General features: G+C 47.0%; 1 protein-coding gene across 6 annotated transcripts in view; it reads left to right on the top strand.

Annotated features, from left to right (window-relative positions):
• The window catches only part of GATAD2B (GATA zinc finger domain containing 2B), a 19,541-nt gene extending 5,130 nt beyond the window's left edge, over positions 1-14,411 (top strand). For 5 of the 6 annotated variants that reach the window (XM_072427483.1, XM_072427480.1, XM_072427481.1 and 2 more), the window contains exons 2-11: positions 1,642-1,965; positions 2,178-2,307; positions 6,188-6,319; positions 6,426-6,557; positions 6,853-7,023; positions 7,261-7,573; positions 7,784-7,986; positions 8,065-8,166; positions 8,259-8,370; positions 11,131-14,411. In XM_072427483.1, the coding sequence (XP_072283584.1) occupies positions 1,643-1,965; positions 2,178-2,307; positions 6,188-6,319; positions 6,426-6,557; positions 6,853-7,023; positions 7,261-7,573; positions 7,784-7,986; positions 8,065-8,166; positions 8,259-8,370; positions 11,131-11,264 (1,752 nt within the window). In that variant the 5' untranslated portion in view covers position 1,642 and the 3' untranslated portion in view covers positions 11,265-14,411. Of the gene's footprint in view, positions 1-176; positions 422-1,641; positions 1,966-2,177; positions 2,308-6,187; positions 6,320-6,425; positions 6,558-6,852; positions 7,024-7,260; positions 7,574-7,783; positions 7,987-8,064; positions 8,167-8,258; positions 8,371-11,130 lie in introns of those variants that run through there. The other variant, XM_072427485.1, reaches the window with a different exon arrangement.
• Positions 14,412-15,495: the final 1,084 nt, after the last annotated feature.

The following is a 15,495-nucleotide window of genomic DNA, read 5'->3' as shown; positions in this document are numbered from 1 at the left end:
CCATCCTGCTGCTCGGTGCCGGCAAAGCATTGTGCATTGTTAAGCACCGGCCTTGTCAGCCCTTAAATGTGTCCGTGATCGTTAGGGGCCGAGCTGCAACTGGGATTTTTATTGCATTTCTCTCCCCTGCAAGGGGTTGAATTCTAGGTTGGTGGGTTTTTTTTGGAGGGGGGGGGTTGGCCGAGCCGGGATTGTGTTTTGTGCAGTGACGGCGGCCGTGTCGTATGTGTGTGACGCCATGCTGTGTCTGTGTGAATCATGTTGCAGTCTGACGCTGTCGGCCATGTAATGCACGCTCCATTACCTGCGCGCCAGGCTGCAGTGCACCCCACGGGGACGACATGCCGGGACGGCGCAGGAGATTGATGCGTCCCGGGGCTGCATAGAGCACGATTAATCCGGGAGGCCCCTGGAGGAGAAGGTAATCCACCCGGATTGTATCCCGCCCCCCATCACCTTAATTCACCCCGCATCTGCACGTGTTATCACTGTGACCCCCACATACTACCCGAGGAAATTCACCCCACACGTGCTGGTTGACTACAAACCGAACAAGTCGCACAAAAGATTTCGGCCGCTTGTGATTGATGATGCCACCAATCACGTCCAAGGATTAGGATCATGTGATCAAACGATTGTTTCTGGTTTAGAAAGGGAATTGCGGCGCAATCAGATCGGATCGCAATTTTAGCTCGAAAGGAGAATTTTGGGGCTTCCTGGTAAATCTCCCCATCTTCGCCTTGTAACCTCACTGTGCAGATTTAGGGTCATTTATGAATCGGTAACCCCCATGAAAATAACACCCTGCTACCCCTTCACATGTTCTGTCCAATGATGTAATGACTTCACCAGACGCAATGCCAATGCTTTGCCACCCGTCACCAATATCTATTTTGATCCCTGACCCGAACAGACATTGCCCCACACGCTGGTCCCTTTCATGGAACGCGCGTCACATTTTGAGTTTCTGGGGATAACAGAGCTGCCGTTATCTGTTCCCTCCTCCGTAGCATGTGTCACAACAGGTGCTGCGACCGCCTGTCGCCTCCATATTGGCTGCGGGCACCCTTTGTGGAGGATGTGGAGGTTTAACACCTCGCCTGCTGCAGCAAAATGTGTTATCGCATACGCTGTGAGCATTGAGGCGGCGGCTTGCGTTGGAGGACGCGATAACAAGGAAGGTTGTAATTATCTGTAATGGGTGGCTGGGGGTCTGTTAGGGTCTGGCTGTGATTGGCCCCTTATTGTATGGGGGGGATCTGGGGAGAGAGCATGGGTCCTCCTATGGGGTACTTTGCATGGCCAAAGGTTTTTCAGCATCCCCAGTCTAGACAATTGTGTTCTTGGGGTCACGATTGGGTGAAGACCCCTTTATGTGATTGTGCCCCCTGTGTACCTCAAGGGCCAAGTCTTTTCACCAACACCCGACCTCCCCAATGTGGACAAATACCCACGGACACAATCTTGTAAATCTTCCCAGAATAGTGGGGGATGGTATGAGGGGCAGTTCCATATTTATGGCTTTGGAATGAGATGTCCAATCAGACCCTAAGGTGTGATGTTTGGGGGGTGCACAAACTTTTGCTCCCCCAATCTATAATAAAATTTCCCCCCTTACCACTCAATGTTTTGTTCCCGTAGGATGGACAGAGTGACAGAAGAAGCCCTCCGCCTCAACCTCCTGAAGAGGGGCCTGGAGCAGCCCGATGACCGCGAGGATGTCCTGGCCAAGCAGCTCAAGATGGAAGGTCACGAGGCCATGGAGAGGCTGAAGATGTTGGCACTTCTGAAGAGGAAGGACCTTCCGGGACTGGAACTGGCGCACGAGCACTCCAAACAGGATGGCCTCAAACTGTACGACGAGAAGATGAACGGGAACCTGCGGGCCCACGTGGAAAGCCGGTCAGGGGGAAGGCACGGCAAGGAGAACATCGAGGAGCCAGTAGACATGAGCTCCAGACGCGGGTAAGATGACCTCAGAACCCCGGTCCTATGTGTCAATAAAGCTGTGTCAAAACTGCAGCTTTGTTGGTAGCGTATTTCGTGCCCCTATATGGCAGCAGGCCAGAAATCTCACACCTGTTACTGTAAACCCAGTGTGGGTGTAGCATCCCATACATAACATCCACCTAATGACAGGTTCTCTTTGTAATGAATGTCTCTCTTTCTGGTGACAGCGAGCCGGACCGGGCCGGACTGACCCCTTCCCCTGATGTCATCGTCCTCTCTGACAACGAGGCCTCCAGTCCACGGTCAGCCTCGCGTCCCGATGATAAGATAAAGATGGCCAACCTGGAGATGTTCAAGGTAGGAAAGCCGCCATGGTTGGGTAATTCCCTGTCTTCAATGGCAAACATTCTCAACCCATAAAAAATATTTAGGTCTTAGGGGGATCCCTTGCTGAAAGTAAGGAATTGGGGGGTTAGTATAGGCAAACTCTTCTAAGTGCCACAGAACCAACAGGTACGTGACCACACCTGGGAGGTCATGTGACCACAGCTCGGGGAACCCCAAGCAACACCTACCCCAGGGTATAAGGAGCAAGATGCGGTTCAGTTATAGGTATGGGAATCAGGTTTGAGGAGTGAGATGGGGATCAGTTATGAGAATCAGGTATGAGGAGTGAAATGAGGATCAGTTATTGACATGGGAATCAGATATGCGGAATGAGATGGGGATCAGTTATGGGTATGAGAATCAGGTATAAGAAGTGAGAAGGGGATCAGTTGTGAGTACAGGAATTAGGTATGAGGAGTGAGATGGGGATTAGTTATGGGTATGAAAATCGGGTATAAGGAATGGGATGGGGATCAGTTATGGGTACGGGAATTAGGTATGAGGAGTTAAATGGGGATCAGTTATGGGTACGGGAATTAGGTATGAGGAGTGAGATGGGGATTAATTATGGGTATAGTAATTAGCTGTGAGGAGTGAGATGGGGATCAGTTATGGGTATTGGAATCAGGTATGAAGTGTGACATAGGGATCAGTTTTGGGTATGAGAATCAGGTATGAGAAGTTAGATGGGGATCAGTAATTGGTTTGGAAATTAGGTAGGAGTGAGATAAGGGTCAGTTATGGGTATGGGAATCAGGTATGAGGAGAGAGATGGGGATCAGTTATGAGTTTTAGAATCAGGCATGTTGAGTGAGATGGAGATCAGTTATGGGTATGTGACCACACGTGGGAGGTCATGTGACCACAGCTCGGGGTACCCCAAGCAACACCTGCCCCAGGGTATAAGAAGCAAGATGCGGTTTAGTTATAGGAATCAGGTTTGAGGGGTGAGATGGGGATCAGTTATAGGTATGGAAATCAAGTATGATGAGTGAGATGAGGATCAGTAATGGGTATAGGATTCAGGTATGAGAAGTGAGATGAGGATCAGTTATGGGTATGGGAATCAGGTATGAGGAGTGAGATGGGAATCAGGTATGAGGAGTAAGATGGGGATCAGTTATAGGTATGGGAATCAGGTATGAGGAGTGGAATCAGGTATGAGGAGTGAGATGGGAATCAGGTATGAGGAGTAAGATGGGGATCAGTTATAGGTATGGGAATCAGGTATGAGGAGTGAGATGGGGATCAGTTATGGGTATGAGAATTAGGTATGAGGAGTGAAATAGGGATCAGTTATTGACATGGGAATCAGATATGCGGAATGAGATGGGGATCAGTTATGGGTAAGAGAAGTGAGATGAGGATCAGTTAAGGGTATGGGAATCAGGTATGAGAAGTGAGATGGGGATCAATTATGGGAATCAGGTATGAGATGAGAGATGAGGATCAGTAATGGGTATAGGATTCAGGTATGAGGAGTGAGATGAGGATCAGTTTTGGGTATGGGAATCAGGTATGAGAAGTGAAATGAGGATCAGTTAAGGTTATGGGAATCAGGTATGAGATGAGAGATGAGGATCAGTTTTGGGTATGGGAATCAGGTATGAGGAGTTAGATGGGGATCAGTTATGGGATTAGGAGAATCGGCTTTGAGGAGTGAGAGAAGGATAAGGTATAAGTATGGGAATCAGTTATGAGTGAGATGGGGATCAATTATGGGTATGTGAATCTAGTATGGAGCAAGAGATTGAGATCAGGTATGGGTATGCAAATCAGGTATGGAGACCAGTTATGGGAATGACAATCAGTTATGAGGAGTGAGATGGGGATCAGTTATGGGTACAGGAATTAGGTATGAGGAGTGGGATGGGGATCAGTTATTGGTATGGGAATCAGGTATGAGGAGTGAGATGGGTATCAGTTAAAGATTTGAGAATCAGGTATGTGGATTGAGATGAGGATCATTTACGGGTATGGAAATCAGGTATGGGTGAGATGGGGATCAGTTTTGGCTATGGGAATCAGGAAAGAGCAGTGAAATGGTGATCAATTATAGGTATGGGAATTGGGTATGAGGAGTGAGATGGGGATCAGTTATGGGTATGGGAATTAGGTATGAGGAGTGAGATGGGGATCAGTTATGGGTATGGGAATTAGGTATGATGGGGATCAGTTATGGGTATGGGAATTAGGTATGAGGAGTGAGATGGGGATCAGTTATGGGTATGGGAATTAGGTATGAGGAGTGAGATGGGGATAAGTTAGGGGTATGGGAATTAGGTATGAGAAGTGAGATGGGAATCAGGTAGGAGTGAGAAGGGAATCACTTATAGGTATGAGAATTGGGTATGAGGCATGAGATGGGAATCAGGTATTAGGAGTCAGATGGGGATCAGTTATGGGTACAGGAATCAGATATGAGGAGTGAGATGCAGATCAGTTATGAGTAAAGGAATCGGTTATGAGGAGTAGGATAGGGATCAGTTATGGGTATTACAATTAGGTATGAAGATTTGAGATTGGGATCATTTACGGGTATGGAAATCAGGTATGGGTGAGATGGGAATCAGTTTTGGGTATGGGAATCAGGTAAGAGCAGTGAAATGGTGATCAGTTATAGGTATGGGAATTGGGTATGAGGAGTGAGATGGGGATCAGTTATGAGTATGGGAATTAGGTATGAGGAGTGGGATGGGGATCTGTTTTGGGTATGGGAATTGGGTATGAGGAGTGAGATGGGGATCATTTATGGGTATTGGAATCAGGTATGAGGCGTGACATAGGGATCAGTTTTGGGTATGAGAATCAGGTATGAGAAGTTAGATGGGGATCAGTAATTGGTTTGGGAATTAGGTAGGAGTGAGATGGGGGTCAGTTATAAGTATGAAATCAGGTATGAGGAGTGAGATGGGGATCAGTCATGGGTATGATAATCAGGTATGTGGATTAAGATGAGGATCATTTACGGGTATGGGAATCAGGCATGGGTGGGATAGGGATCAGTTATAGGTATGGGAATCGGGTATGAGGAGTGGAATAAGGATGAGTTATGGGTATTAGAATTAGGTATGAGGATTGAGATGGGGATCTGTTATGGGAATGAGAATTAGGCATGAGGAGTGAGATGAGAATCAGTTTTTGATATGAGAATCAGGTATGAGGGATGAGATGGGGATAGTTATAGATATAGGAATTAGATATGGTGAGCGAGATGAAGATCAATTACAGGTATGGGAATCGGGTATGTGGAGTGAGATCAGGATCAGTTACGAGTATAAAATCAGGTATGAGGAGTAAGATGGGGATCAGTGATGGGTTTGGGATGTTGGTATGAAGAGTGAGATGGGAATCACTTATAGTGATTTGAAATGGGTTTAGTTAGGGTGTGTGAATCGGGTATGAGGAGTAAGATTTGGATCAGTTATAGTTACAAGAATCTGGTATGAAGAGTGAGATGGGGATCAGTTATGTGTATGAGAATTGCGTATGTGGAGTTAGATTGGAATCTGGTATGAAGAGTGAGATGGGAATCAGGTATTTGTATGGGAGTCAGGTAAGAGTCATGAGATGGGGATCAGTTACCGGTAAAGGAATCAGGTATGAGGAGTGAGATGGGATTCAGTTGTTTGTATGGTAATCAGGTATGAGGAGTGAGAATGGGGATCAGTTATATGGGATGGGTTTCAGATTTGGTGGACATGTGAATCCTTTGTAGGGGACATTTTTGGTAATGGGGATCAGTTTTGGAGATTCCTCACAGCCTTGGACACTTAGAAGGGGGATTGACCTCAGTGGTGGAGGTTGGGGTGGACCTATCACCTGATTGTGCCGCCATCTTCCTCCGCAGGGAAAGAGCATGGAGGAGCGGCAGCAGCTGATAAAGCAGTTGAAGGATGAGCTGCGGCTGGAGGAGGCTCGGCTGGTGCTGCTTAAGAAACTGCGTCAGAGTCAGTTGCAGAAGGAGAACGTCATGCAGAAGGTGGGTGATCCCCGGCACTTCCTCCCATCCCCCCTGCTTGGTTCAGTTATATTGCCTATCTCCTATTGGTCCTGCTCACCCCTGTGATCCCTTTTCTTTCTCCCAGAATCCCGTGGCACAGAATGCGGCTACCATCGTCCAGCCATCTCCAGCACACGTGGGACAGCCCAGCCTGGGAAAAGTCCCATCACGACCGGGAGCTCCGGGATTGGAGGTGCAGAATCTACGCAGCATTCAGGTACGTCCAACGGAGCCATCAAGCAGTGATGTCACTGAAATTACATCATCAGTCTGCTGCAGGAGGAAAAAAGATTTCCTCAGTCTCCTCTCCCCAGTGATCAGACTGTAACCTACTAGCCAGTCACATGGTGAGAGGCTGCGACTGATCCATGTCGGACATTTGTGTACATAATATGAATGCTGATAGGTCCTCCTTGTGTTGTGACTCCCCCTAGTGACTGTCCGTAAATATCAAACATCTATATTTTGCATCTTTTGACCGATTGTTGGAATTGTCTCCTTCCTATCCGTAGACTCACAGTGTCATCCGATCATCATCCAACGCCCCCTTACCCCATATGATGATGTCACAAAGAGTCATCGCCCCCAATCCCACCCAGCTCCAGGGACAGTGTGTACCCCCCAAATCCAGTCTGATCCGCAACAGCACCCCGAGCATGACGCAGACGCTGAACTACCCTCAGGTAAGTCCTGCTGAACATTTTCCAAATATGGAATTATTACAATCTGCTGTACGCAGGCCGAAGCATTTCCTTAGTCTCAGGATTTAGATAGCGCCACCATGTGGTCACTTATCAGAAGAAGCCAATAGTTGATTTTTCATGTTTTTTTATAAATATAAAACTGCATTGAGGGGAGTCACAATGCATGCTGGGAGTTGTAGTTTTCCTAATAATCACAGGTTGTTTTTCTCTCATCAGTCCACCTCGTCTGTGCCGTGTCAGCGCACCAGCTCATCGGCCATGTACATGAACCTGGGCTCCCACATGCAGGCCAGCTCCGTGAACCGAGTGTCTTCCCCTCTGCCCAGCCCCAGCGCCATGCAGGACCCCGTCAGCTCCCAGGCAGCCGCAAAGCTAGCCCTGCGTAAGCAGCTGGAGAAGACGCTGCTGGAGATCCCTCCTCCGAAGCCGCCCGCCCCGCTCCTCCACTTCCTGCCCAGTGCCGCCAACAGCGAGTTTATCTACATGGTGGGTCTGGAGGAGGTGGTGCAGAGCGTCATCGACAGTCAGGGTACGTCAGTGTACACAGGCAACAACACCACCTCCTTCCTTATCATATGGCTGCCTCTGAGGTTTCATTCAGAGGCGATGTCAAAGCAGGCAGCTACTAGGCTGCTGTCTTTCTAGCTAACCAGCAGTGCTCTGGGAATTCCTTGTCATGTTATAAAAATACATTGACCCAAACCCTCTCCTGATCTCCAGCACCTCTTTTTCCCAACAGGAAAGGGCTGCCCCTCCATGCTACACATGGACCCCTTCACCTGCGCCCAGTGCCGCACGGACTTCACTCCTCACTGGAAGCAAGAAAAGAGCGGCAAGATCCTGTGCGAGCAGTGCATGACGTCCAATCAGAAGAAAGCGCTGAAAGCAGAACACACCAACCGACTAAAAAATGCCTTTGTCAAAGCCTTGCAGCAGGAGCAGGTAGGAGGCTGAGCATGTATGGTGGGAATAAGGGGTGCTCCTCGCTTCTGTGTGTTTCATTGGTTGTTTATCTTGCAGGAGATCGAGCAGCGGTTGCAGCACCAGGCCTCCTTATCCCCAGGCACCCCTCCGGCCGTCAGCAAACAGGAAAGCATCATACGGCATCACTCCATGAGACCGGTAAGTGGTGGGACGAGAGCGTCAAACATACCATAGGTATTGTTACCTACGTACCACCGCCAGCCTAATACAACTGTCTTCTGTCCCATAAGGCACAGCCACAGAACGCCCTGCAAAGAGGAATACCCACCGGCCGCCCCATGATGTCCAACTTTGCCCAGGCACCACAATTACCCGTGGCCGGGAGCTTGCTCGGCATGCCAGGTATGGAACCCTGCCCCTTGTTATAAATTTTTACTTGTGACCCCAGCATGGTGTAAATCTGAAAGTATAAATAGGGTGCAAAGGTCATCCTGTCTGCCTATCATATTATTATATTAGAAAGATAACATTGTAGGCTTTATGTGCAGGGCTGTAGGCTTTCTATGTTGTAGCACTGTAGTCCTCATTACACGCAGGGTATAGTCTGTGTATGTTGTAGCACTGTAGTCCTCATTACACGCTGGGTGTAGGTTTTGTAAATTGTAAATTTTGTAAATCTGTAGTCCTCATTACACGCAGGGTGTAGATTGTGTATGTTGCAGTACTGTAGTCCTCATTATACGCAGGGTATGGAAGTTGTAGCACTGTTGACCTCAATACATGCTAGGCTGTAGGTTGTTCTAGCACTGTAGTCGTTATTATACCCAGGGTGTAGGATGTGTATATTGTAGCACTGTAGTCCTCATTACACGCAGGGTGTAGGTTGTGTATATTGTAGCATTGTAGTCCCCATTACACACAGGGTATATATTGTGTATGTTTGTAGCACGGTAGTCCTCATTACACGCAGGGTGTAGGTTGTGTATGTTGCAGTACTGTAGTCCTCATTATACATAGGGTGTGGAAGTTGTAGCACTGTAGTCCCCATTACACACAGGGTTTAGGATGTGTATGTTGTAGCACTGTAAACTTCATTACACACAGTGTGTAGGTTGTAGCACGGTAGTCCTCATTATACGCAGGGTGTGGAATTTGTAGCACTGTTGACCTCATGCTAGGCATACATGCTAGGCTGTAGGTTGTTCTAGCGCCGTAGACCTCATTACATGCCGGGTGTAGGTATTGTATATTGTAGCACTGTGGTCCTCATTACACACAGAGTGTAGGTTATTGTAGCACTGTAGTTACACGCTGGGTGTAGGTTGTGCATGTTGTAGTACTGTAGTCCTTATTACACGCCGGGTGTAGACTGTGTATATTGTAGCACTGTAGTTACACACAGGGTGTAGGTTGTGTATGTTGTAGCACTGTAAACCTCATTACACACAGTGTGTAGGTTGTAGCACTGTAGTCCTCATTATATGCAGGGTGTAGGTTGTAGCACTGTAGTCTTCATTGCATTCCAGGATGTAGGTTTTGTAGCACTGTAGTCCTCATTGCATGCTGGGTGTGGAATGTGTATGTTGTAGCACTGTAGTCCTTGTTACATGCAGGGTGTAGATTGTTGTAGCACTGTAGTCCTCATTACACGCAGGGTGTAGATTGAGTATGTTGCAGTACTGTATTCCTCATTATACGCAGGGTGTGGAATTTGTAGCACTGTTGACCTCAATACATGCTAGGCTGTAGGTTGTTCTGGCTCCGTAGACCTCATTACACGCCGGGTGTAGGTATTGTATATTGTAGCACTGTGGTCCTCATTACACACAGGGTGTAGGTTGTTGTAGCACTGTAGTTACACGCCGGGTGTAGGTTGTGTATGTTGTAGCACTGTAGTCCCCATTACACACAAGGTGTAGGTTGTAGCACTGTAGTCCTCATTATATGCAGGGTTTAATTTGTGTATGTTGTAGCACTGTAGTCCTCATTACACGCAGGGTGTAGGCTATGTATGTTGTAGCAGTGTAGTCCTCATTACACGCAGGGTATATGTTGTGTATGTTTGTAGCACGGTAGTCCTCATTACACACGGGGTGTAGATTGTGTATGTTGCAGTACTGTAGTCCTCATTATACGCAGGGTATGGAAGTTGTAGCACTGTTGAGCTCAATACATGCTAGGCTGTAGGTTGTTCTAGCTCTGTAGACCTCATTACACACAGGGTGTAGGTTGTTGTAGCACTGTAGTTACACGCCGGGTGTAGGTTGTATATGATGTAGTACTGTAGTCCTTATTACACGCCGGGTGTAAGTAGTGTATATTGTAGCACTGTAATCCTCCTTACACGCAGGGTGTAGGCTGTGTATGTTGTAGCATTGTAGCCCCTGTTACACACAGGGTGTAGGTTGTTGTAGCACTGTAGTCCTCATTACACGCAGGGTATATGTTGTGTATGTTTGTAGCACGGTAGTCCTCATTGCACGGAGGGTGTAGATTGTGTATGTTGCAGTACTGTAGTCTTCATTACACGCAGGATATGGAAGTTGTAGCACTGTTGACCTCAATACACGCTAGGCTGTAGGTTGTTGTAGCACTGTAGTTACACGCCGGGTGTAGGTTGTGTATGTTGTAATACTGTGGTCCTCATTACATGCAGGGTGTAGGTTGTTGTAGCACTGTAATCCTCTTTACATGCAGGGTGTAGGCTGTGTATGTTTGTAGCACGGTAGTCCTCATTGCACACTGGGTGTGGGATGTGTATGTTGTAGCATTGTAGTCCTTGTTACACACAGGGAGTAGGTTGTTGTAGCACTGTGGTCCTCATTACACGCAGAATGTAGATTGTGTATGTTGCAGTACTGTAGTCCCCATTATATGCAGGGTATGGAAGTTGTAGCACTGTTGCTAGGCTGTAGGTTGTTCTAGCTCTGTAGTCCTCATTACACACAGGGTGTAGGTTGTTGTAGCACTGTAGTTACACACAGGGTGTAGGTATTGTATATTGTAGCTCTGTAGTCCTCATTACACACATGGTGTAGGTTGTTGTAGCACTGTAGTTACACGCCGGGTGCAGGATGTGTATGTTGTAGTACTGTGGTCCTCATGGATTGTATTGTGTAGTATTTTGTAGTCCTCATTGATTTGACTGTTTTTACCCCCCAGGTGTGAACATTGCATACCTGAATGCTGGAATGGGAGGCCACAAGCCCGTCACCCTTGCGGACCGGCAGCGAGAGTACCTCCTGGATATGATCCCGCCACGTTCCATATCGCAGTCCATCACTGGGCAGAAATAGCCTCAACTTACCCCTCCCCCCGACACCCCGCATTGAACAGACTGGCAGACCTTACCGAGGCCTGGGATGAGCCAGTCCCCCCTTCTTCCCATTCTTACCCCCCAGCTTATAAAGGGTCAGTGTTTGTGCTTGTTTTGTCCTCCTGGCTTCGCTTTTGATTTTAATATTTTTTTTTATACTTTTTATTTTTTTGTCCTCGCTGGTGCCACCTTCATAAAATAACTTTATTTGTATTACTCCTCCTCCTACTGGACAGTATAAAGCCAGGGGGGGCTGGCTAGGACCCGCCGGTGACCTAGGATAACCCCCCTCGCAGGGGGAGGCGGTGCTATTCTGCCACACCCGTAGGGGGAGGGGCAGACCGTGGCATCACCACCGTTTCAGAAGCTCTGCAGTGCAGAGCGTTACTCTCCGTTAAACGGACAGACAAAAGGAATCATGGAAGTGTTTCCTCCTCCGGACGTCCCGCTGCCAACTCACCCGCCGACCACAGGAAGTTGTGAGCTACGGCTTATGGGAGACCCGCAGAAAGTCACAGGTTTACCCTTATTTGCACTAAGCGTGGGCCCATCGCGACGCTGTTTCACACAAGCAGCGTCCTAACCAGCAGGATAAAGCACACCCCCACCCCCCCTTCTCTTTGACTAGAGCGGGTGGCAAATTGGTTGCCCCCTGGGGGAAGGACCAGGGACGTACCGGAGGACACCCTCAAGGCGTGGCTTATTCACCGTGGATTTTGCAGTGTTTGGCAGCTCGCTTGTGGGGTAAAACCCCACCCCGCTCATGGCCCCCAGTGCACCGGAGTGCCCACCTACCTTGTGTTTACTGTGCCCTGGGGACAAGCGCAGTATAAAGATGCCCCAGATGTGTTACATAAAGAGAACATTTGTCAAAAAAATAGCACTTAACCCTTTCAAGGAATCCTTTGTCAGACTTTTGCTGCAAAAAAAGTGACTCATTTCATGGTGACAAGCGGCGCGGTGCAAAACTATCAGTGTTAGTCCAATGGCATTGTGCCGGGAGGTCACAGACTCCCCCAGTCCTGGCTATTCTTTCAACTTCAGGGGCGGAGCTAATGATTTGCCCCCCCACCCTCTTCTCAAGGCTCATGTAAATCGACTCCGCTCCTTCCACTTGAAATCAGTGTTATTGGACAGTTGTGTGGTACTTCCTCTCGGAGCCCAGTAGGGGGCACACATCAGAGAAGATGACCCTTTTGTATTAATAGTAAAAAATGTTAGCTCCGCCCCCCACCTCTCCTCTCACCATTAACTTGCTGGTTCCTGTCCATACATTTGAACCTCGTGGCCCTTTTGTGTCCTACCAGTGACAATGTGATCCAAAAGTTAAGAGATCCATCCCCCCCTTTCCCCCCACCATGACACTAAAACAGTCGAGTTTTTTTATGCTGCCATGCACACTCAGGTGCTGGGAGACAGATCATATTTTAAGCAAGCAGAAACCATGATGGCAACTGCAGCTCTGACTCTCAGCTCCAGAGTTGTCCTCAGACAAAATATTTAAAGGGGAGATTGGGAGATGGGGAAAAACATTTCATAAATATGAAGGCCGAACACCTAAAAATAGGCCCAAATAAGACTGGTTCACTTTATATACATGTCATTTTTATGGCATTGAAACATTTTAAGGCATAATTTTATCCTATTCACTCCTCAGGGGAGGGGCTTATGATAAAGCCAAGTTAGCTTTTACCTTGGATTTAGAGTAGTGTGCTCCCTGGGCTCTCGAGAGGGCAACTTTATGCAGCTGTCCCCTCACATGGCACCTTTACCTTTGGGCCAATTACAGAGCAGGCCCAGCCTGTAAGACTTGGTGTCAGTGGGGTGCATGTAGGTCAACCCTCCAGACACTTCCCCTGCCTAATCAGGCCCCACCCCCCCATTCACCCCAGGTCTTATATTTTCATCCCAGCCACTCCTATTTCTAATCATTTGTAAATTGGCATTTTTGCCCCACCCTGGCGTCCTTGTTTGAGGGGCTCCTCGGTCAGGCAAAAACCCAAACTTTCCCCGATTGAGTTATTTTGTACCTGAAAACCGTAACAAAATAAAAAGGTGCTGCGGAAAAGAAAACTTTTTATGCAACGATCCCCCAACCTAGTGACACTTTGGATTTTGTTTTAATAAGGTCAGAAAAGTTTCTCTTTTTTTGTTTTTTGCTTCGGGTTTTAATGCAACAACTTTTTGTTCTCAGTGTAAAAAGAAAAATATCTCTGGACATAAAAAGTTCAGAAAACGTTGTATATTATGTATAAAAAGGTCAAATGAACTCACAAAGCAAAGTTTTAATAGTGTGAGACTTTCGTCACTGTGTATCATAATCTGTGTAATTTGCGTGAGTGCCCAAAAGGCAGCGATTGACCCCACCCATGCCACACCCCCGCGGAACGGGGCAGATCAGAAAAGCTGTTCCATGTGACCTCACTCCTCCAATCATAGAACAGAAAATGTCCGTGGCAAAACCGCAAGTCTCAGCAATGCTTCGATTTGCCATGGGTCGGCTAAAGATCCCCAAGGGGCAAACAAAAATGTACAAAAACTGCCATTGATCCCAAATTGTTACCGATTGGTTGATGATCTGATCCTATAACAATTAAAGGGTTTTTACAAATGTTTAAAAATAAACATGAAATTAATAATCTGATTGATCATGTGACTAAATATTTTCAAAAAATTGTGTAATGATCATGGAGCCCCCATGGCAGGCCGAGCACACGGCATTTTAAGGAGTCCCCAGCAATGTGAGGTTCAACTTAACAGTCGCAGCCCTCGACCCATCCCTGCTCAAGCAGAACGGCCGTGGAGGGAGGGGCGGAGCTGCCTTTTTGCACCCTGGAGATGTTCCCTCTTAATTTCGTTCTGGATTTCTTTTATTACCTCGGTTACACATCTTGCTTTTTGGAATTTGTTTCTTTCCAGACTCCAACCCCACCCCACCCCCAACAGTGACTTCTGCAGATTACAAAAAAATAAAAAAAATCCAAAAAGTAAAAAAAAAAAAAAAACGGAAAAAAAAATTAAAGCTCATTTTTGGAGAAAGGATTTAAAAAAAAATTCAAAACCATTTGTAATATTTATCACTTGCAAGCTTCGTTTAATAAAGAAAGGAACGGTTTATAACTTTTTATTCTGCTGTGGACTTCATTTGGGAGGCGGGGGGGGGGGGGGGGGGAATTTGGGCTGTGAAGGTCATTGAGGGTGGAGGGGTAAAACTAAAAACATTGTTCACAATCTGGCCAATCAGCGGCTTCGTCACCACCACTGTTATCTAATGAACGTCAGTTGTAGGTTAGCAGCCGACCTGCAGGAACCATACAGATGAATGGATTGGGTTGGCCCATAATAGAAGCTTGGCATGGCAGGGGGGTAATATTTTTGGGCTGTTTGACAATGGGATGGTAAGATTTTTGGACTGTATTTGGGATAGGGGGGCAGGGGGTGGTGTAAAATGTTGGGGCTGGGGCTGTTTGGCATGGGGGGTAATATTTTGGGGCTGTTTGGCAAGGAGGGGTAATATTTTGGGGCTGTTTGGCAAGGAGGGGTAATATTTTGGGGTTTGTGATTTCTGAATATTTCCATTATACTGAATGTTCCAGGAAAAAGAAAGGTGTGCCACCATGTGGTATGTGTGTGGTATGACACCTGCACTGGTACAGTGTTCAATGTGGACCGCTAAACTTTTTGTATTCTTTTTCCACCTCCTTCACTTTCCACTCTGCAGGTCATCAATAAAAGTAAAAGGATGGAAAAAATTATTATTTCATGCCAATGTCTCTAGCTGTTGCTACAAATAGATTTTAGTATTGCTGGGAATATAAAGAGCTTCTATATGGCTTCTGATTGGTTGGTGCTGTGCAGGCTCAGGTGTGTGGCCCTGGACCCTATGCCCTGCCTGTAGAGTCACATATATATATATTCCTGTCTATATCATGACCTATGCATTATATATTCTCATTGCTCAGAATCCCCGGATTGCTGCGGGCTGCACAGGTACGCATACCTGAATGCCTGCAGCACAAGAACCGACATGTCAGGATTTAGAATCGCCCTTGTATATACAATAATTTAATACAAACAAGACGCAGCCTGCAAAGTATATATTTGTCTTTACTATGTGCTCAGGATATGCACATAACTAAAGAGGACCTGTCACCAGATATATTTCCTTATTAATGTTCATTAATGCTGAGGTGTAATGGGTCAGTGTGACA

Source organism: Pyxicephalus adspersus, chromosome 12 (genome assembly GCF_032062135.1).
Source record: "Pyxicephalus adspersus chromosome 12, UCB_Pads_2.0, whole genome shotgun sequence".
In the NCBI taxonomy this organism is placed as follows: domain Eukaryota; kingdom Metazoa; phylum Chordata; class Amphibia; order Anura; family Pyxicephalidae; genus Pyxicephalus; species Pyxicephalus adspersus.
This window is presented reverse-complemented; position numbering and strand designations above follow the sequence as displayed.